This window comes from Arachis ipaensis, chromosome B6, assembly GCF_059453495.1.
Source record: "Arachis ipaensis isolate K30076 ecotype BB chromosome B6, ASM5945349v1, whole genome shotgun sequence".
NCBI lineage: Eukaryota > Viridiplantae > Streptophyta > Magnoliopsida > Fabales > Fabaceae > Arachis > Arachis ipaensis.
Genome location: NC_142441.1, coordinates 69,863,982 through 69,888,715, shown reverse-complemented (window position 1 = coordinate 69,888,715; position 24,734 = coordinate 69,863,982). Strand labels below are relative to the sequence as shown.

The window sequence follows — 24,734 nt, the reverse complement described above, 5'->3', positions numbered from 1 at the left end:
CATCCCTCTGTAACGTGTCTCATCAACATCTCTACCATGTTCATCCTTATCAAGCTTGATGTTAGGATGCATGGGGGTTCCCATAGGTTTAGCACAGTCCAGCCCAAACTTCTTGACAAGTTCTTTTGCATATTTTTCTTGATGGATGAATATGCCTTCTGCAGTTTGCTTGATTTGCAAGCCTAGGAAGAAATTGAGTTCTCCCATCATGCTCATATCAAATTCATTGGTCATAAGCTTAGCAAAATCTGCACACAAATCCTCATTAGCCGAACCAAATATAATATCATCAACATAAACTTGCACAAGAATAAAATGATCATGATAGTTCCTAATAAATAAAGTGGTGTCAGTGGCTCCTCTTTGAAAATTATTTTTCAACAAAAATGAGCTAAGCCTCTCATACCAAGCTCTAGGAGCTTGTCTCAAACCATATAAGGCCTTAGCTAGTTTGAAAACATGATTAGGAAAAGATTTGTTTTCAAACCCAGGTGGTTGAGCCACATAAACCTCTCTATCTATTATGCCATTGAGAAAAGCACACTTTACGTCCATTTGGAACAACTTGAAGCCACAATGAGCAGCATATGCAAGGAGCAATCTGATGGCTTTCATTCGAGCTACAGGTGCAAAGGATTCATCGAAATCAATCCCTTCCTCTTGATCATATCCTTGAGCAACCAATCTAGCTTTGTTTCGGACTATAGATCCATCTTCACCCAGTTTGTTTCTGAAAATCCACTTAGTGCCAGTGACTTTCTTTCCATTTGGATAAGGCACTAATGACCAGACCTAGTTCTTCTCAAATTGCAGCAATTCTTCCTTCATAGCTAGCACGCATGAAGGATCAGCAAGAGCTTCTTGGATGTTTTGTGGTTCAATCTTTGATAAGAGAGCAAGGTTGGTGGATTCGGCTCTTTTCAAAGATGAACGGGTAGTCCTGCCAGTGGATGGATTTCCTATTATGAACTCTTCAGGATAGTTTTTCAGAAACTCCATTCTCTTGGTCTTTTTGACTGGTGTGAGAATACACGTTCCTCTTGATCAACAATGGCCTCTGCATCATTATTTTCTGCAACAACAGGAGATAATTCCAAATTGTCTCCTGCAGAATTGGAATTTTCGTTGCTAGTAGGTGCAGCTTCCTGAGACCTTGAATTTTGTTGAACTGGCTCATCATTCTTGGGTAGTTCAGCTTCGAAACCTGGACTGTCATCTAAGCAAACACTAGGAATAATGTTAGTCTCACAGAAAGTGACATGCATGATTTCCTCAACAGTTTTGGAGTTCTTGTTATAAACTCTATAGGCCTTGCTATTTGTGGAGTAACCAATAAAAATCCCTTCATGTGTTTTAGGATCAAATTTTTCTAAATTTTCTTTGACATTCAGAATGAAACACTTACAGCCAAACACATGAAAATAACTAAGATTGGGAGGATGCCCTTTCCAAAGTTCATATGGGGTTTTCTTCAAAAACTTCCTAATGATGGTTCTATTTAGAACATAGCAAGCTGTATTCACAGCTTCAGCCCACAAGAACTTGGGAATTTCATATTCACATAACATAGCTCTAGCCATTTCTTGTAAACTTCTATTTCTTCTTTCCACAACACCATTTTGTTGAGGTGTTCTTGGACAAGAGAAGTTATGTGATATGCCTTGTTCATCACAAAAAGATTCAAAGTATTGATTTTCAAATTCTTTACCATGATCACTTCTTATTGAAATAATTTTTGAACCTTTTTCATTTTGAATCTTTTTGCTGAATTTTTCAAAAACAGAAAAGGACTCATGTTTATTAGCAAGAAAGAACACCCAGCCAGATCTAGTATAGTCATCCACAATTACCATGCCATAACTCTTTCCTCCAAGACTTTGAGTCCTAGTTGGTCCAAACAGATCAAGATGTAACAACTCCAATGGTTTCTTAGTAGAGACATCTTCCTTGGGTTTGAAAGAGGTTTTAATTTGTTTGCCCATTTGACAAGCATCACAAGTGATATCCTTGTCAAATTTTATATTAGGAAGACCTCTAACTAAGCTTCTCTTTACAAGCTTAGAGATTTGGAACATGCTAGCATGTCCTAACCTCTTATGCCACATCCATTTTTCAGATTCCATTGAAGAGAAACAAGTTACATTTTGAACTTTTAGATCATCTAGAGTGATACCATAAACATTGTCACTTCTTTTGGCAACAAATAAAACAGCCCCTGTTTTCTCATTTATGACTCTACAATCAGATTTCCTAAAGGTTACAGCATACCCAAGGTCACACAATTGACTTATGCTCAATAGATTATGCTTTAACCCATCAACTAAGAAGACACTATCAATACAAGTTGAAAAATCTTTGCCAACCTTACCAATGGCAATTATTTTACCTTTACCATTATCTCCAAAAGTGACAAATCCTCCATTATACTTGTTGAGTTTAATGAAGAAAGTATCCCTTCCGGTCATATGCCTTGAACATCCACTATCAAGATACCACATGTCCATTTTCTTCTTGGATGCAAGGCAAACCTGCATGTTCTTCAACTAACCTTAGGTATCCAAATCCATTTGGATCCTTTGATGTGAAATCTTCTTGGTTGCCCAAGAGCATTATAATCATGAACAACTTTATATAATTTACTATCATTACCAAAAGACTTAAGAAAGATGAAACATTGAGGAGGATCATGACCATTTCTGTTGCACTTGTAGCAATGATTCTTGCTTACTGATTTTTTAGGTTTGCTGAATCCTTTTGGTTTGAAAAGCTTGGAAGAGGAGGCTTCAGATTTTTTAAAGTTTTGTTTGAAAACAGCCTTGTTTTCCTCTATGAATCCAAGTCCAGATTTTTCAGATCCAAACCTTTGACTAGCAAGTAGTTTGTTAAGATTTTGAGAACCTTGAACAAACTTTGCTAAGTCTTCATTCAAATTTTTTATTTGTTCATTCAGCTTTTTGTTTTCAGAAATCAAATCAGTGGAAGCAGTAACTTCATGCTTGAGCTTGTATTTTTCTAATTCAGCTCGCAAGGCAATGTTTTCTTCTTTTAAAAACTTTTCATTGCTAGTTTCATTTGCCTTAACCTTTTTCAAAAGAAGATCATTTTCTGTCCTCAAAGCCTCATTTTCTTTCTTACATTTAGCATACTTATCCAAGAGTTTCTTAGAGTTCACAGAAATATCTTTGATAATGTAGTGCAGTTCATCAATAGATAAGTCAGAGAGATCTACCTCATCTTCATCATTATGATCTGCCATCAGACATAGTTGAGCTTCTTGATCTGAGCTCTCTGAGCTGGTGTCGTTCTCCAAGTCCTCCCATATTGCCATCATCACCTTCCTTTTGTCTTTCTTGGATTTTTCGCCTTTCTTAAGTTGAGGGCAATCTGACTTGAAGTGACCAGGCTCCTTGCAGTGATGGCATGTGAACTTGACTTGATCTTTCTTGACATCTTTGGATGAGGAACTTCCTTTGCCTTTGTTTTTGTATCTCAGTAGTCTTCTCATTTTTCTTGCAAAGAGCACCATTTCTTCATCTGAGAAACTGTCATCAGATTCTTCTCCTTGGGCTGTCATTCTTGATTTTAGTACTATACTTTTCTTTTTGTCATCTTTGTCTTGAGACATGTGAGTGGTTTCATAAGCCAGCAGCTTGCCTCTCAGCTCATCATAGGTGATTTTGATCAAATCATTCCTTTCAGAGATGGCTGTGCTTTTCACTTCCCATTTCTTGGTAAGACTCCTCAGAATCTTCCTTACCAAGGTTTCTTCAGAGTAGTTTCTTCCCATAGCGTCCAGATTGTTGATGATTATTGAGAACCTTTCAAACATTTGATCGATGCTCTCATCTTCCTTCATACTGAACATTTCATACTCCTTCATCAGCATGTCAATTCTGGTCTCCCTTACTTGCTTAGTGCCTTCATGAGTGAGTCTGAGCTTATCCCAGATTTCTTTAGCCGTTTTGCACCTTGACACTTTTCTGAACTCTTCAAAGCTGATTGCACAGTGCATTAGGTTGATTGCCTTGGCATTGAGTTCAACCTTCTTCTTTTCTTCATCTGTCCATTCGCTGTCCTCCTTTGCCACAACTTCTCCATCAGCATTCTGTTTGGTAGGAACGTCTGGACCATTGAGAATGATCTTCCAGATGTTGTAGTCGATCGATTGCACGAAGATTCTCATTCTCTCTTTCCAGTAAGAGTAGTTGCTGCCATTGAAGTAGGGAGGTCTGTTGTTGGACTGCCCTTCAGTGAGAGTGAAAGCCACGATGTTGGGATTCATGTTGTTGGCCATGGATCTTTACTCCAAGCTGTGAAGCTTGCCTTCTTGAGACCTTGCTCTGGATACCAATTGATGGTTCTAGTTGAACTTGAGAAGGGGGGGTTGAATCAAGTTGGCTTAAAACTTAAAGTTTCAAATTCTGTTTTTGCTGTTGCTCGAGTTGCAGGAGATTATTTAAAATAGTCTCATATGCAGAAAATTATAAGTGCAGAGAAGAGGAGAAAGAAGCCAGCATGTATCCTGGTTCGGATTCTTTGTGCCATGAATCCTACATCCAGTCTCCACCACAAATCATGGTGGAATTTTCACTATAATTCTCAGGTTATATACACCAATACTATTGAATTACTCCCTAATTCAACTAGTATCTACCCCTAAGCTTTCTTCACCAAAGCTTAGCAACTCCAAAGTGCTATCCCAACTTGGAAGGAGAATCTACACAGATTCAATTCTCACCAAGTGCTAACCCAACTTGGCAAGGGGAACTAATCCTAGTTCATAAACCCAAATTACATCAGAAAAACAAACAGTGGCTATTTTTGCATCACTCTTGCCTTTTCTCTCTTGGCTTTTGAACCTCACATAATTGCCTTTTTCTCAAAACAGAAAATAACGCAAGACAGCCATAACAATAAATCAGAATTAAGCTTGAGTAGAAGAAAGAGATTTCAGCTCTGTGTTAGAGAAGGTGCTCTGAATGTGTGTGCTCTCTCTCTTAACTTGAAATGATGGAATGAGTCTTCTTATATATCTTCAGCTTGCCTAGAATTTCTGCCTCTTCCATTTCCTTGTGCCAGCTGCTCGTTGGAGCTGTCCTTGATGGCATGCAGTCCTTTCTTCATCTTGCTTCACCACCTCTGCAGCTGGAGTAGCTCGACCACTACCTCTGCTGTCCTTGGTGTTTCTTTCTTCCTTGGCATGCTCTTCTTTTGCATCCTGCTCCATGATCTCTGCCATACGAGGAGCTTCACCCACTTCCTCTGTTGCTTGGCAATTTTGTGTTTTGCTTTTCCTTTGCTGAAATTTGCTTTACTGTTTGTCCTTGGAGAGGTGAGAGTCCTTGTGTCTTGTTGCTTTGCTAGAGCCCCAGCTGTCCTTGATGTTGACAGATGTCCTTTTCTTTCTTTTCTTCTTTTGCCAACACATAGCCATTTTATTTCTGAATGGTGCCATGAGGAATTGTTGGACTTGGTTGCTATACCAAGGAACAATGTGAGCTGCTTTTCAATTAGTTTTGATGGGCTGCTGCAACATAAGCTAGTATACTTGGGCCTGCCACAATGAAGCACACATTAAACATTATTGGGCTTTCAACCCAAATAAATGTTTGTCATCATAATGTAACCCAAAATCAAACTAGACTCAACAAATATAAATCTATATTTATTCAATTAATTAAATAAGAGTATAATATAATATAAATATGTTCATTTATATAATTTCGATACTATCTTTTGATTTTTTAATATGCAATTTACTTTTTAGATTCGTTCAATTAAATAAGATTGTAATATATATTTATTCAAATCTAACGCGAATAATACTACTCCTAAAAAATAAGAATAACAATTAAATGCAGTCAATGCTCCTTAGTTATTCTATATTAATTTTTTTATACTTGATTGTTGTTATTTTAATGTAACTTTAGAATAGACAAACCGATGCTTATTCGAATTTGTATAGAATAACACTTTAAAGTAATTGGGATTCGATGCTAATTAAAACTTGTATATAAATCGTTGTTGTTCTAATGTAGGTCTAGAATAGCTAGATAAATTGATACTAATTGAAATTTGATCATAATTGGAATACTTGATTGTTATTGTTGTTGAGTAATGTTAGATAATCAATAATTTTTTTGAACAAATCTTAATATTAGAATAACAATTCACACATGTAGCTAGTAAAATGAACATCCAATATATCTATTATTCATATTGTTTAGTATTTTTATTGTCTACCTATACTTTTTCTTGCTGCAAAGTAGGTTTAATACTTGATTATCAGCGCCATTGATAGTTTACTTTATTTAATAAATAAACTAAGGTGTAAACTCATGTAAAGTTATTTTTACGTGAAGTTGTTAGTTTAGACCATTAAATAACAATTTATTCAAACGTATTAAATCATCTAACAATTTTTAATTAAAGAAAAATATAGGTAACCAACAACATTTTTAAACAATGTGAATTAATAGGATTAAAAGAGTAAATTAATCTTAAATTTAATGAGTAGTATTAAATTAGGGTGTAATGTATTTGTATTATTGATTGACGGTTATTCATGTTGTTTAAGATAGTCATTATTTATCTAACACTCCTCTTTAATTAATAACTTTATGATAACTGCACTTAAATTTTCACCGTGAACTAATTAATAGGGTCGTAAAGCTGGAATGTTGCCCGGAGGAAAATACACACAACTAACAACTATTCCTGCATTTTTGTTGTCGCACATGACTCTAGCACAGCCAACATGAGTAGTGGTCTTCCAAACAACCTGAGTATAACCACGACATTCACCACCAACACAAGAGTTGGATGTGTGGTTATAATTTTTCTTCTGTGCCACCCACGTCCTCACAGCATCGATTCCACTGAAGTTTTTGGATCCCAATTCGCGTGCAATGTTGTGACCCATGCTAACATAACGCGCCACGGGCACTTCCTTCGAGCAAAAAACTACTATGTGTTGATGCAAGAACTCGTAAGCTTCCATTTCTAGCATTGGCTCCCACTTCAATGGCCCAACCCCAACACTTGCACGTGCATTGTTGTGAATTTCAAGATAGTCTCGTGGAAGATTTTGTGCTAATAAACTCAACGGAGCTACACTTAAAAGCTTTAATAACACCACCAAAATTTTTAGTAGTCTTTTCATCTTTGTTTTGTTTTCTGTTGTTTATTTGCAAAAGGTAGAGGTAAGTGTTGTGTTGGATTATTGTTTTAACAAGGCTCGTAGTTTTGGATATATATATATATATATATATATATATATATATATATATATATATATATATATATATAGAGTAGAATAATGATGGTGAGTTTTAATTATTTTTTTAATATTTAAGAGAAAAAGATAAATAGATTTTTGATTTTTTGATTCGTAGACATTTAAATCTTCGTATAGAGTAGAATAATGATGGTGAGTTTTAATTATTTTTTTAATATTTAAGAGAAAAAGATAAATAGATTTTTGATTTTTTGATTCGTAGACATTTAAATCATCGAAGATTTAAAAATATATTTAAATTCTTGACATTTTTAAAAAAATTGGACATATCGATCCTTCATATTCATTGAGTCTGTCAAACTTAATAGAAAAATCAAACGTGACTTCTGTTGTACTGACTTGGTTGATACAAATGCACACGTGAAAAAAATTTTAAAATTGGACAAATTAAACTCAAGAATCGATGTGTCCAAATTTTAAATAGATCAGGAACTTAACTATATTTTTAAATCTTCAGAGATTTAAATGTTTGCGGATCAAAAAATTAAGATGAATTTGTTATTTTAAATGCATATTGTTTTGAAAATATAAAAAGTTTAAATTCAAAAATATTTAAGAATTAAAAATAATAAAAAATATGAGTTAAGATTACCATATATATATATATATATATATATATATATATATGGTATTTGTCATTTGATGCACTTGATTACATCAAGAATGAAGTAACAAAGTCTGTTAATTATTGGAGCAGCCGAATGATTAAGTAAAATCAATGTTCCTTTTTTTTTATATATATTCATAAAAGGTGGATGCTCTGAAGATGAACATGAAGTCCATAACATGATATGCGGTCTAATTATTTTTCAATCATGTTAACGTTAACTATACACAAAATTAATTATATATAAAATATATATTAAAATTTAAAATACACAATAAAAATAATTTAAATATTATATGAATTCATATATAAATATATAATGATTGAGATATACTGATTTTTTGTATGTACATAATATTTTTTATTATTAATAATGGTTGATTTTAGAAAAATAATAATACATTCCCAAATTGATAATGGTGCTCTCTCTTAATTATACTTTTTTTTTTGTCTTCCAAAACTATCTACAATCTTCATGGATATAACAAAAAATATGAAAATGTATGTTTATATATAGAGTTAATTACCAATTATGTTCTCGAAATTGTAAAACACTAACAATAATAACCCTAATATTTGTTAAAGATAATTATACCCTTGAAAATTTTAAAAATGCAACAAATCTGCCCAACCGTGAAGTGAGTCCTTCTCCGTTAAACGGAGCTTGGTGATGTGGCAGACGGAATTCTAACGTGGCATCCTCATAAGGCGTTCTGTCCCGTTTTTCCTTTATATGGAATGTGAGAGAATGTTTTTCCCAATTCATGACAAACATAAACCCTAATTACTATCATGCATGGTGGAAGCAGAGGCATGTCCAATAACAATCGAAGGACACAGTCAGTGAAAAATAGTAACTCTGAAGGGCTCGACGAACACGGGAGCAAGCCATATGACGGGACATGCTTCTGCCGTCTTTAGGTGGTGGTGTTGAAGTCGAAGACGAGGAGAAATCAAGGGAGATGGTTTTTCAGGTGTCCTCTGTGGAAGGTATGTATGAATTTTCTGTTGAATCTGTCCCCATTCCCTATTGAGAGTTGAGCTTGATGAATGGATTTTGTGCTGGGCAGACGAAGAACACTGGGTGTCGTTATTTTCAGTGAATGGACGAAACCAATGAGGAATCTGTTGAGCTGGAGGAAATCTTGAAGAATGGAACACTAGTATGCAATGAATGTGGAGTCTTGAAAGGGAGATTTACCAGTCTTGAGACAGAGACCATACACAGAGATGAAAAGATGATGAGGGAGCACATGAAGATAGTTGAATTGTTTCTATGCATCATTATGTGTGGAATTGTATTGAGTTTGATTTTGAGTGTGATTTGTTTGGTTAGATAGGAGAAGGGATGCATGCAGGACAATGTATAATAATGGATGTTATGTGTTATTGTTTTGTGGAATTTATGTTGACATTGTTGTAGCTATTTTTGTTGCTTGTTAATGAATTAGATCTGTGTGTTACACTCAATTGAATACTGACAATAACATGAATGGAGTGAATACAAATAAGTAAAAAAGGGCAACTCAGATATGCTAACTAATTTGAGATGGGTTTAAGAAATGAAACACTACCAAAGGAACACGAATAATACCAAAATATTTGATCTGCATAACATTTAGCATTAACACATATTGTTCCAACCAAAATATTTGGTCTGCATAACATTTAGCCTTAACACATATTATTCCAACCAAAATACTGAATACTCGCTAATTAGTCTTAATATCAGACACCAAAAGACTTAAATTGTGCAGGAAAGGCCAACAACCATCAATGCTAATATCAACATATAACTCAAAAAGTAGAAAAGTATTGCAACTAAACTTCAACTTATAACCCAAAAGAAGAACTAATCACAGATCCAAGTCTCCTTCAACCAGACTGATTTGGCATGAACTTAGAGAACCTAGAAGTTGTTGCTTTACTAGCTCCATTCATGGTTTCATTTGACACCACGGAAGTCCTTGTGGTGTTTGCAACTCTTAAACCAGGGACAACAGTTGAAGTAGGTCCAACGGACCGTATTTGTGGGGGCCTAAATGGTGGGTTGGGCCTTGGAGTGGCTGTTGGACTTGGAGCTGTGGGCCTTGTAGTGGCTGCTGAACTTGGAGCTGTGGGCCTTGGAGTGGCTGCTGGACTTGGAGCTGATGAGGGCCTCATAATAGGCATCTTTACCCTGATTCCTTCCCTGCTAGAAGAAGCAGCAGCGGCAGCAGCAGTATTGGAGGGAGTTTTAGGAGTTGATGTAGGACCTTTGCTAGATCTGGTTGCTCTCCTCCCAAGGTTGGTCCTAAGAGCTCTCCTTCCAGCAGACTGACTTGTTGAACCGGATATGTTGAGATTGGCCTACAAAAAAAATAACTCTAAGTTCCACTTGTCTAGTATTTTCATCCTAGGCTCTACAATTCATTAACAATACAATTGTGAATAATTGCATGTTTTAAGCTACAAAAATATACAACACATATACTAACCTGGTTGTTCGTCACCATTGTTCTGTGCATCAGGTTGCGCTCTACCAGACTGTTGGGGCCTTCCATGTTTCTTCCTGCGCTTTCTTCCCCAGCCTTTAGCTTCCTGACGCTGAGATTGCCCCTCTTCGCCTTCAACGTGTGTCTCATGGTTATTTCCTAAATTAGGTTCCTCATTTTCAACAGTTGCAGCCTCAGTTTCAATGGGTACGTTATTAGTACCTACGTCACCTTTCTCCGATTGATCATTCCCCCTTTTACTCAACACTGATTCACTCTCCTGTTGTTGTTGCTCCTCGTACTGTGGGGGATCATCTTGATGAGTTCTCCTGAATTTTTGAAATAGCTCTATCAACTACTATATCATCTGGTCCTCCATGTTCATCATGCTGTGGGAGATCCTGGTCATGATTTTGCTGGTCTTCTGAAGGAGGTCCCTCAACTTCATCAACTAACTCTGGATCGGCGTCAACAGGATGCTCAAAATACAAGTGGACCCTGTTTTTATTCTTCAGTGTAGCATCACCCATAGCTCGTTAGCTAAATCCATCCCCGACTCCAACCAATACACTTCATTATACCTAGTATAACCTAAATCCAGAAACAAACCCTCAACAAAGAACAGATTACATGTATCAACATGTACCCTGTCGATGACACTCACTAAATCATCGTTATACCTCACCACACCATCCGCATCCTTCTCTAACCAACCCCGATGGTGATATACAAACGTGATATGAGTTGCCATCTAACAAAAAATATCAAATAAGTAACAATCAGATAAATCAACACATCAAGACAACTATCAAAAAAAATTTTCACTTCATCACCAACAATATGCAAACCCCAACGAACTGATAACAAGAAGAACGAAAACAATGAATGCTTACCGAAACCTTCGTTGTTCAATGGAGATTTCTTCACCTACTATCAATGCCAAACGTGAGATTGCATGTGATGTTAACAATTTCAAGACGCGAATGCAAAGACACACGAGACGAAGAGAAACATAGACCAACACTAAGAAACTCTTCAGTTTCCCGCGTCCAAAATGGTCATAGTTAAATGGAGTGTTTCATTTAAGGTTAGCCTGGTCATTTACTAGGAATTGGACAATTAGGGTTTCATGAATTAGGGATAAACCTGAAACGGGACGGAAGGCCTTATGAGGATGCCACGTTGGAATCCCGTCTGCCACATCACCAAGCTCCGTTTAACGGAGAAGGGCTCACTTCACGGTTGGGCAGATTTGTTGCGTTTTTAGAATTTTTAAGGATATAATTGTCTTTAACAAATATGAAGGTTATTATTGTCAGCGTTTTACAATTTCGGAGACATAATTGGTAATTTACTCTTATATATATGACAAATAAGAATTAGGGATAATTTTGGAAGAAGATAAAAAAAAAAGATATAATTAAAAAAAGTGTGTTATCAATTTGGGAGTGATATTATTATTTTTTTAAACTTTTTTGTTGAGCCGAAAATAGTTAGAATAGAAATAATTGGACCAATTAATCAATTGATCTTTTGAAAAATAAAATAAAATCTAATCAAATAGTTAATACTGATTAAGGATATTTTTGTGATCAATTATTTTATTTTGTTTTCTTTTAAAAAATTTGTTGGTTTAATTATTTTTGGTTCAATCATTTTCTTTTTAACATAAAAACCGATAAAATTGTTGCATATGCTATATTCTCATTGTTTGACCATAATACTTTATCTAACAGCATTTGGCCTCCATTTTATTTAGAATTTTTCCTCCATCAAAAATGTCCTTTTGGTTCTTCCAAAACTTGGAGTAAAAAAGGTTTGTGAACGGCCAAAACAAAATATTAATGTTTTTGCAATACTTTTGAAAAGTTCTTTTTGCAATATTATTTTATCATAAGGAATTGCGCAAAATCAATTAATATTAATATATGATGTCTTTTTTTTTTCTTCTTTAAAAATTAAAATTAAAAAAAAACTTATTAACACATCTTATGATACCGTGTCATCAAAGCCGCAAACACTAAAAAAGGTAAAAACTTACTTTTTTTTTTGACAAATTCTTTGATATTTTTGAGTTTGGTGTTGAATTTGTTGAATTTATCTTTTAAATAAACATTAAATATTCAAAAATTAAAAACAACTAAAACATTCCCCTAAACAACTCCTTTACTAATAATATTGATAAACACTAAATACATTAAAAACAACAACAATACACCATAAAAAGTCTACATACAATATAATGTAGTTACAAAATATGAAAATAAACATAAAAAATAAATTTATTAACATTTTAAATTTTTACAAATACAACAACAACAACAAAGTCTTGTCCCACTAAGTGGGGTCGGTTACATGAATCAAACAACGCTATTGTGCTCTGTCATGTATCATGTCTACAGAGAGACCGTTTACATGTAGATCTCGTTTGACCACCTCATGAATGTTCTTCTTAGGTCTTCCTCTGCCTTTCGCCCCTTGTCTATCTTCCATCTCATCCACTCTCCTGACTGGATGTTCTATCGGTCTTCTTCTCACATGTCCAAACCACCTGAGACGCAATTCAACCATCTTTTCCATAATGGGTGCTACTCCAACTCTCTCCCTTATATATTCATTCTTTATTTTATCCAATCGCGTATGATCACTCATCCATCTCAACATCTTCATCTCTGCCACACTCAGCTTATGTTCATGCTCCCCTTTAGCCGCCCAACACTCCGTACCATAAAGCATAGACGGTCTTATAGCGGTGCGATAGAATTTACCTTTGAGTTTTAAAGGCATTTTTTTGTCGCATATAAAACCAGATGCACTCCGCCATTTTGATCAACCTGCTTGGATCCTATGATTTACATCATGTTCAATCTCTCCATTATCTTGTATGATGCACCCAAGATATTTAAAACTTTTAACTTTTCGTAAGATGTTTTCTCCAATCTTCACCTCTATATTTGGTTTTCCCTTCTCAGACTGAATTTATATTCCATATATTCCGTCTTGCTACGGCTAATGTGCAGACCATACCCTTCTAGAGCTTCTCTCCATAACTCCAACTTCTTATTTAGATCTTCCATTGACTCTCCCATAAGGACGATATCATTGGCAAAAAGCATGCACCATGGCACAGGCTCTTGGATGTGCTCTGTGAGTACTTCCAAGACTAATGTGAAAATGTATGGACTTAAAGATGATTCCTGGTGTAATCCTATACCAATAAAAAATTTCTCTGTCACATCACCTTGAGTCTTCACACTAGTTGTGGCCTCATCATACATGTCTTTAATTGCACGAATATATGCGATCCTTACTCTCTTCTTTTCTAAAACCTTCCATAAGACCTCCTTTGGTACCCTATCATACGCTTTTTCCAAATCAATAAACACCATATGTAGATCCCTTTTATTACTACGATACCTCTCCATCATCCTTCTTAATAGGTATATCGCTTTAGTGGTAGATCTCCCTGGCATAAATCCAAATTGATTCTCTGTTACTTGTATCTCTTTTCTCAACCTCCGTTCCATCACCCTTTCCCATAACTTCATGGTATGACTCATAAACTTGATCCCTCTATAGTTTTTGCAACTTTGTATATCCCCCTTATTCTTGTAGATAGGTACCAAGGTGCTCTTTCTCCACTCATCAGGCATCTTCTTTGACCTTAAAATCTCATTAAAAAGCTTGGTTAACCAGTTGATGCATTTTTCTCCAAGACCCTTCCAAACCTCAATCGGGATATTATCAGGTCCTACTGCCCTGCCATTCTTCATCTGCTTTAGAGCCTCTTTTACCTCGAAGTCTCGAATCCTTCAATAGTAGTCAAAGTTTTGATCTTCTTCCCTTGTGCATAACCGACCAAGGCACGGAAGAGTCTTCTGTCCCTCATTAAATAACTCGTAGAAGTAGCTCTTCCACCTTTCATTAATCTTCTCCTCTTGAGCCAACACCTCTCCATCTTTATTCTTTATGCACTTAACCTGATCCAAATCTCTCGTTCTTCTTTCACGGCTCTTTGCGATTCTATGTATACATTTTTCTCCTTCTTTCGTGTCCAAAGACTGGTAGAGACCTTCATATGCTCTTTTTTTGCTTCACTTACAGCCACTTTAAAAATAAAAATGATAATTTAATATGAAAAAAATAAAAGAATGGTAACTGTTTTAAAACAATGACAATTTAATAAATAATTCTTAAAACAATGACAGATAGATAAAAAAAATTTATTATTCAAAATTCAATTAGTACCGTATTCATATATTTATTGGGTTAATTTTTCATTAACACGTAGGGATGACAATAAAACAGGGTCGAACCCATGTATTACCCAATTATTATCCATAAGTATATACTATAGGAAAAATTTTAAATATACCAGGAACACTGGTGTTTTAGTTGTTTTAACCATTAATTTTAATTAATATATATTATATATATTTTTTATAATTCAGATCAATAGTTAAAACAACTGAAACACCGGTACTTCTGGTATACTTAAAACTCTTCCTATATTATATACTTGTCCGTACCTATTCTATCCTGTGTCGCCCCAAAATCCGATTGGAATTTAGGATTTTAATAAAAGTTGGCATCTTCTAGAGTTTGAACCCTGGACATTCAAAGAGAGTAACATCCTCTATCAAATATTTTGTTTTACTAATGAGATTTGTTTTTAATGTATATATCAAAGTTAAAAATCCGGTAAAAAATGTAAAGGGAGATTCATAATCCGCTTCTTCTGCAAATAATGAGATACACTTAACCATTCTGTTACTTGTTTTCTTTTTCATATTGAATGCTATATATATATATATATATATATATATATATATATATATTGGAATTATCTTTATAACCCTTCGTCTATTGTTTTAGGTTATAAAAAATACTTTTATTTTTTTTAATTTATTAGAAAAATTCTCTCTTCAGAAAAAAAGAGAGAACGACGGAGTCATTTTTTTCTATTTGTCTTTTTTGTGCAAATTAAAAGGGGATAATTAAAAAAAATTAACGGATTATTCGTTCTCGATAATCATTTATTTAATCAGTGGATAGGAACATACTTTAGATCAGAATTGGAGGAGAACTGCCTTCTCTTTTCTACCAACTTTAAGTCCCAATTAGTATTCTTTATTTAGATTATGTGAAAATATTTCTTTTGACAATTTACATCATCCGTGTTACTAATCCCTTGTGTACACTTTTTGTTTGCTATTAGTGTTTATATTATTTAATCGATATGCTTACAAATAATATAATATCATCATGACAATAAATAGATTATATAATGTTATCATAATAAAAACGAGCAATATACACTACAACAAAACAATATTTTTGCAATGGTTTTTTTAATGTTTGGCGACAATTTTTACCGTCATTAAATATTTTTAGCAACAGTCAAAAGAAGCATCACGAATTTGAGCATCGTCAACTGATATAATGACAATTTTAAATTATAAAATTATTACTAATTTGTAACACTTGTCTAGTTTTTTTGTGCTATATTTTGCAACGGTTTAAAATCGTCGTTAAATTATTAAATCTTGTGACGGTCTTTTCTAGAATTTTTGATTATTTTAAACTGTTACAATATTTTTAGCGATAATATGAAACTATCACTAAATTACTAGTTTCTATGACTATTTTTTTATATTTAGTAACTATTTTAAACCGTCTTAATATATTTAATAATGGTTTAAAACCGTGACCAAATTATTAATTTTTGTTACTTTTTCTTATATTTAGTAACTGTTTTAAGCCATTATAATTTTTTCCAACATCAAAATTTTTATGTATATAAACACTACAACATCAAAAATTTTCTTCTCAATAAAACTTTCTACATCAAAATATCTATACAATTATAGATCTAACTCATTATTCATTTGATTCATAATTTATGTATTTATAAAAAGTAAATACTACCATACACAATACAAGTATTACATCTATAACATAATTTATATATCTAAATGCTAAACAAATATAAGATATTTGGTTCTTAATGGTCCATTAATAGTAACAGATTGCATAAATTCTCTTATACAAGATAAGAATCCAATCACTTGAAAAACACGAATACCAAAGCTCATATTTTGAACATAGTTTAAATGCTTTTTAATTTACAAGTTTTTCTAGATAACATTAAATAGAATCAAAATTAGACAAACATTAATAGATAAACTTTAGCAAACATATTTTAGAATTTTCATCCCAACTAAAATATTACGTGACACATGGATTTTGCTTTTCTGGGACACATGATGTCCAAAGAATATATAAAATAGAATAGTAATAGAGAATTTTAATTAATTCTCCTAATTTTTTTAATATTTAAATAAGTATAATTTTAAATATATTTTTTCTGAAAATATCAAAAAATAAAAAATTAAAACCTTTTAAGAATTAAAAATATGAGATTCTCAATTTTTTTCTATATAGTAACTAGTGGTATTTATTTATTTATTTTTATTTACAAGAAAGTTGTCCTTTGATGCACTTGAACAAGAATGCAGTATAATAAGTCTATTAATTATTGGAGCGGCCGAATAATTACGTAAGAACAATGATGACAATAATAAAAAAAATCTTATTTAATTTAATATTTATAATTTTATGTACAAGTGACATTTATAATTATTTATTGATAATGTTTGATATTATTTAATTATTCCAACCGTAATTAATAAATTTAAAATATTATAAACAACAATAAAAAATATAAAATAAGACAAAGTATTTTAGATTAATTTTTAATTATCTCTTAAATATTATTTTTTTAATATTCAAAATGGTGGTGGATGCTCTGATGATGATAAAGTTCAGAACATGATAGGTGGCACCATTTATTTCATTATATTAGTGAAGGTTGATTTTTATTTTTGTTTAACTGAAATTATTAAAATGAAAATAATTAGACCAGCTACTAAAGCCATTAGTATTTTAAAAATTAAATTAAATCAAATAATTAATATTGATTAAGGATAATTTTTATTAATTATTTTTCTTATAAAAGAATTGTTGGTTTAATTGGTTAAATTGTTTTTGGTTCAATCATTTTCTTTTAAACAAAAAGAAATTAAGTAAATGATAAAATTGTGCCAGATATTATACGTTCATTGTTTGACCATTATAATTCATCTAATAGTATTTTACCCCCACTTTATTTGAGAATTTTTCTCCATAAAAGATGTCCTTTGGTTTTTCCAAAACTTGGGGTCAAAAAGATGTGTGACGAACGACCATCACAAAATATAATAGTGATGTTTTTGCAATAATTTTTAAGGGTTTCTTTGCAATATTATTTTATAAGATGGGACGATTGCGCAAAATCAATTGAATTAATTAATAAGAAAAAGTATAGGGTATCAATATATTATCTGCCAACTTATTGTCAATAATAATTAATTATTATATTTTAAACACATGTATAAAGAGACACATTCAAAAAATACATCTATAAAGACACTTCTATTAGACACAGCCATAAAAAAGACATTTTAATTAGACATATCCACAAAGACACTTTCATTAAACACAATCATAAACAAGAATGAGAAGAAATTGGCAAAAATATTGTTGGCAAAGTAACGAGATTCAACAAACTCTTAATTTAGTAGAAGACTTGTAATTACTCATTTTTATTTAGTAACAATAAATATCATAGTAGAGTTTAATCTGATAATTAATAATTAATAAATAAAGAAATTAATAGGGATGAATGGCTGGAATGTTCCCGGGAGGATCATAAACACAAGTAATAAGAATGCCTGCATCATTGTGACATATGACTCTACCACAACCTACATGAGTAGTGGTCTTCCAAACAACCTGTTTATAGGCACGACAGTCACCACCAACACAAGAGTTGGTTTTGTAGTTGTAATGTTTCTTCTGTTCCACCCACGTTCTCACAGCGTCGACTCCACTGAAGTTTAGGGATCCCAATTTGCGTGCATTGTTCTGACCCACGCTAAAATGCGCCCCGGGTCCTGCCTTCAAGCAATCTCCCTTGTGTTCAAACAAGAAATCTTGAGCTTCTATTTCTAGGACCTTGTCCCACTCCATCTTCACATCAACTCCAACACTTGCACGTGCTTTATTATGAATTTCAAGATAGTCGTTTGGATGATTTTGTGCCAGTAAACCCAACGGAGTTATACTCAAAAACTTTATTAGCATCACCAAAATTTTTGTTATTCTTTTCATCTTTGTTTTGTTTTATATATTGATGAAGGGTTAAGTGTTGGATTATTGTTTTATGAGGGCTAGTGCATCGTGGATATATATATATAGTAGAACAATGGTGGATATTTTTTATTATTTTTTAATTATTTTTTAATATTTAAATAAATAATTTTTTTAAATATATTATTTTCAAAATATAAAAAATAAACACTTAAATTTTTTATTTAACAATTAAAAATAATTGCAAATATGAGGTAAGATGTTCAATATTGTTTCTTTATATAGTGAACCAGTGGCACTTATTTTTTTAATTATTTATATGAAAGTTGTCATTTGATGCACTTGAATATACGAGGAATGCAATAACAATTCTGTTAATTATTGCAACAGTCAAATGATTAAGTGAAAATCAATGTCCCTTTTTCTTTTATATATTCATAAAAGGTGGCCTGGATTGTCTAATGAGGAAGTCCAGAATAATACGCAATAATCTTAAAATTTAAAAATATCATGTATAGAGATAAGAATAAATTTAATTATTTATTAATAGACAAAGGGTTAAAAAATTTTAGAATTATGTTATGTGTACATTAAAATCAGCCACTAAAGTCAGTCACTAATATAAAATATATGTTGAAGTATAAATACACATTGAAAATAAATTAAACCACACATATATTTATACACAAATATATTAGTAGCTGATTTTGGTGTACAAATATCATTTTTGTAAATGTTAATATGGACAAAATATGTAAATTTTTGCTGGAAATAAAGTTTTTTGGTGTGTATACAAGTGGGTGGACGTTGCAGATATAGCAGGTGCAACACGCAGGTCACATGCTGACTTAGCACGCATGGAGCGTAATGGACACGTGTCCAAATTAGAAGCAACACACATCATGCGTGTTGTTCACGTGGCGGCTATCCAAGCAACACGCACCCTGTGTGTCGGACACATGTTAGGCATGCAAGCAACACGCACTCTGCCTGTTGTATATGTGTCAAATGTTGGTTGGATGACATTGCAACACATAACCTGCGAGATGAGTCATTTGTCTATAAAATTCGAAACTCGTTACCATTTTACTTTATTGCAAGAAAGGTGTTTTATTGCACTGTTGGTGTGATGGAAGGCACTACAAATATAGTGGTTTACCACAATAATGAGATTATATGAAATACATATGAGGAGATGAGTTTTGCGTGTGAGAATACATTTTCGTTTGTAGTTTCGTGCACTATAACGTTTCGCGAAACTACAGTACGGGCTCTGTCAGAACATAGAGATTGATATTTTAAAGAAGGTGAACAACATTCTCTACAGGAGTCTGGTTGTCGTATTTGGTGGCCTGATACAGTTTGAGACTATGTCAATTGTTGACGAAACAAGTATTCAATGTTTCATATTCACCAGCAAACGCAGGTGCAACACCCAAGGATTGAGTTATATGTTGAGTTTGAAAATATAGTTGCGGATGAGATTCAACATGACCCAAATGTGCAAGATGACAAAGTTGAAGCGTACCAATAAATGAACAATGATAACGATGAGGAGTTCGAAACTACATACGAAGCCGATGCCGAGGATGAGGACGACAATGGGAGAGGTGAGGTAGTCGTGAAAACTTTAGTGGTTCTACCCGCAGCAGTCAGTCAATCAATGGACGTTCCACATTTTTTGCGTAACTTGGATTTTGATGCCATGCATACATTGGAGTTTTTTGAATATGCGAATATAGGTACGTGAGGAGTGGATAATGTTTCCTTAATTTTGTTTTGACGGATCAAAGAGTGACAATTTTTTTTATAGGTGTTGCTAATCTTGAGGATGGAGAGTTCAAAATTAAAATGAAATACAATTTTAAAAAATCAGTCATCACAAAAATTCGAAATTACACTATCTTTAAAGAAGTCGATTACATTATTTATGAATCCGAACCATGGACATTTTATGCAAAATGAAAGACTTATGACCTAGGAAACAAAAGTTACTTTTGTCATCTTTAAATGACTCTTTGTGAAAGATTGAAAGTCATCACTCTCATACTTGATTTTTTTTTCTTTACTTGTGGTGGAACAAGTGGCAGCTTGCAGGCATCTAGCTGTGCATTAAAAGAAAAATGAGTAATTTTACATATAGATATAATTTTATACTATTAAAAATATTAATAATAACTAATTAATGGTTATAAATTATAAAATTTGCTAATTCCCTAACACTCTTAGTAACCTGATATTACACCATGATCCTTACCATTTAAAAAATAATTTCCGGCGAAAATCTTTATAATATTACTTGCGAAACAATTTTCAACTTGTACGTAACTTTAAGGCAAAACCAAAAAACCATAGTTGAAGCGCGAACTCATACTACAGGCAAATTGAATTAGCTAGTAGAAGACTTGTAACTCATTTTTATTTCGTAACAATAAATATCATAGTAGTCAGTAGAGTTTAATCTGATAATTAATAATTAACAAATAAAGAAATTAATTAATAGGGACGAATGGCTGGAATGTTCCCCGGAGGCTCATAAACACAAGTAATAAGAACGCCCACATCATTGTGACAAATGATTCTAGCACAACCTACATGAGTAGTGGTCTTCCAAACAACCTGTTTATAGGCACGACATTCACCACTAACACAACAGTTGGATCTGTAGGCGTAATGTTTCTTCTGTGCCACCCACGTTCTCACAGCGTCGACTCCACTGAAGTTTAGGGATCCCAATTTGCGTGCATTGTTCTGACCCACGCTAAAATGCGCCCCGGGTCCTTCCTTCAAGCAATCTCCTCTGTGTTTATACACGAAATTGCGAGCATCTACTTCTAGGTTTATCTCCCACTTTAACTCACCAACTCCAACACTTGCACGTGCATCGTTATGAATTTCAAGATAATCTTCTGGAAGATTTTGTGCCAATAAACCCATTGGAGTTATGCTAAAAAACTTTATTAGCATCACCAACATTTTTAATATTCTTTTCATCTTTGTTTTGTTTTATGATGATTCCAAAGGGTAAAGGTGAGGGTTAAGTGTTGGATTATTGTCGTGGATATATATATATATATATATATATATATAGGACGGATCCAGAAATGATATTATGGGGGCTAATAACACATATAATATTAAAAATTATGTAAAAAATTATATAATATAAGATGTATTATAAAAATATACGGATAGAGAATATATTTTAAAATAAAAAAATGTGTATACTTTTTACTAACGAAGTGGTCGATTCTTCGTATCATAAAATTCACCAATAATAGAATGTGTCAAAATTTTGAACAATTTTCTTTTCAATATAATTAAAAGACAATTAGCAAGAAATTCATCTTTTATTTTGTTTTTAAGTTATTTTTCACAATATTCATAGTTGAAAAATATCTCTTAATTGTAGCAGTTGAAACAGAGAGAATTAATACCAAACGAATAAACAAAATGGCCACAAGAAGAAAAAGAATTCACTTTGAGATTTAAAAATTTTTATTTAATTAAAAAATATTAGTAATAATATCTTTTTCAGATTTTTTTAATATTGTTACTTATTTTTTAGATATTAAAAATTATTAATATTTAAATTAGACTGAACTTTTATTTATATTAGACTAAATACTAAATATTTTTTAAAAAAAAATTAAATTATACATAATAACTTATTACTATTAAAAAAAGTTGGAGAGGCCGAGGCCGCCACTCGCCCCCTTATGCCCGTCCCTGTATATATATATAGTACAAGTGTAGAAGTAGAACCATGGTGGAGATTTTTTATTCATTTTTTAATTTTTTTAATATTTAAATAAATAATTTTTTAAAATATATTATTTTCAAAATATCAAAAATAAAAACTTAACCTTTTTATTTAAAAATTAAAAATAGTTACAAATATGAGGTAAGATTTTCAATATTATTTCTTTATATATATAGTGAACTAGTGGTACTTATTTATTTATTTTTCGGTAATGTTAGAAAAACAAAAAATAGCTAGAACTTGCCTTATTTAACATTCATTAATTATCGCTGTGTTTTCTAATATCATATATGACAAAGACTAATTATATAGTAAAACCTTGAATCAAATAATTTTACAAATATCTAATTTAATTTAAATTTTGTATTCTCTATTTTTTGAATTAATTATATTTTAATTATTTACCATATTATTAATAAAAATATAAACTTTACTAAAATTTTATTAATTTACTTTATCTATTTCAATGTTAGAGTTGTGATTAAAGTTATCTGTTATGATATTAATATTGAAATTTACTAATGTTATGGATTGTTATTTTTATTGTGTCAAATTAAGATATTATTGTAATAGTATTAACTAATTTTAAAAGTATTTTTTTATTTTTAAGAATTCTGAATAAATTATTTTTATTTACTAAACATGAAAAGAGCTGTTTGTGTTTTGTGAAGAGCACAATCATCTCTTCAACAAATTTTATTAAACCAAACTTTTATCTAATAGTATTTTAATTCATTTTATTCGAGAATTTTTCTCTATAAAAACGTCCTTTGGTTCTTCTAAAACATGGGGTCAAAAAGTTTTCTGAACGGCCAAAATTAAACAAAATATTGATCGATGTTTTTGCAGTGCCATTTAAAAGTTCTTTGTTTGCAATATTATTTTATAAGAAGAAATTGCGAAAAATCAATTAAAATTTGTAAATGCTGAACTTTTTTCCCCTTGAAATCGAAAGAAAACTAATTAAATGCACCTTATGATATCATGTCATCAAATTAAAGTCTCAAACACTGGAATCGTAAAAATGCATGCTTGTTAAGTTTTACTCCCCTCCCCAGCTCCCCTTCCCTTTTTAAAGACTACTACATTAGTTAGGAGAATTTTTATTTAGATAAAAAATTCCTTATTTAATAAATATTTATTTATAATCTATTATAAAGAAAACTCAAGATAGTTTCATAATCATCCTTAAATATTTGATTTTACTCTATGTTATCATGCATATAAGACTTTTTTTTTCTAAATAATATAGTCTTCTATCTTTACATTATATCATAAAATTATTTTTATTGTATTTTTATCTTTTTATAATAATTTATCTTTGTATAATATCATAACAAATTTTTTAATATTATTTATTTTTAATAGTTATAATTGAATTACAAATTTTATTTTATTCTCTCATATCAAATTTATTGCTTCCCATTCTTCATTATAAATCAGTGTTTAACCTCAATTTTTTATATTCTCTTACTCTTTATTTTTATGTAGGTTATACTATTATTTTTAATGTTAATGTTAATTTTTTTTAATAGGTATAAATTTAATTAAAATCTAATCCCTTCTCTCTTTTCATAATCATCACTCATTCTTATATTTATTATATAAATCAACATTTACTTCACACATTTTTTTATCTCCTCTTACATAATCTTATACCTCTTTCTCTTTCTACCTCTGATCTTCAATGTTGCTAATTTTTTGTATAATTAAAATTTGATTGATGACCATAGTTTTTATTTTATTTTTTTTAATTTGCTAAACATGTATACTAGGTGATTGTATCATTATATTCATTAATTTTTCTATTTTTTTGTGTAGTTGTATTTAATAATTATCTAGAGATTTTGTCGTTTATATATCACTTTTTTTTCAATAATTTATATTTTTTTAATATTATTTAAGTTGTAATAATATTATTGAAAATATATGTTGCCATCATTTTTGAAAGATAAAATTAAAAAATTGAATGTTATTTTTAATTATTAAAATATTAATATATAATAGTCATACTTATATTTTAAGTAATAGTTTTATCATTGTACAATAGTATTTAAGTATAACTTAAAAGAATAAAAAAATAATAAACAAAAAGATCTATTTAAAAAATAAAAAATAATTATATGAAGTCAAGTGAATAAATTTTAGGGTAAAAAACCCTAATAAGTCAAGGCAAGAAGTGTGTAACGTAAATACGCCAAACTGAAAATCGTTTCAGCAATAAGCCAAACGCTATCTTTATGTAATTCGAACTAGGGTGGTTCGAACTACAAACCTTAGTAAATCGAACCAGGATGGTTCGAATTAGGTGGAGAGGAACTTTGAATGTAATTCGAACTAAGCTGGTTCGAATTACCCTTGGCGTGCTCCTTCATAAATCGAACCAAGCTGGTTCGAATTAGG

General features: G+C 31.8%; 1 protein-coding gene and 1 pseudogene across 1 annotated transcript; both read right to left on the bottom strand.

Moving 5' to 3' along the window:
- Positions 1 to 10,376: 10,376 nt before the first annotated feature.
- LOC107612390 (uncharacterized) lies at positions 10,377 to 18,448 on the bottom strand (annotated as a pseudogene).
- Positions 18,449 to 21,064: 2,616 nt separating this feature from the next.
- LOC107611705 (pathogenesis-related protein PRB1-3-like) lies at positions 21,065 to 21,505 on the bottom strand. Its single transcript, XM_016313605.1, has one exon. It carries the CDS (start codon positions 21,503 to 21,505, stop codon positions 21,065 to 21,067), a length of 441 nt encoding a protein of 146 aa, XP_016169091.1.
- Positions 21,506 to 24,734: the final 3,229 nt, after the last annotated feature.

Coding starts and splice junctions, on each gene's coding strand:
- LOC107611705 (XM_016313605.1), bottom strand. CDS start 21,505: ATGGGTTTATTGGCACAAAATCTTCCAGAAGATTATCTTGAAATTCAT.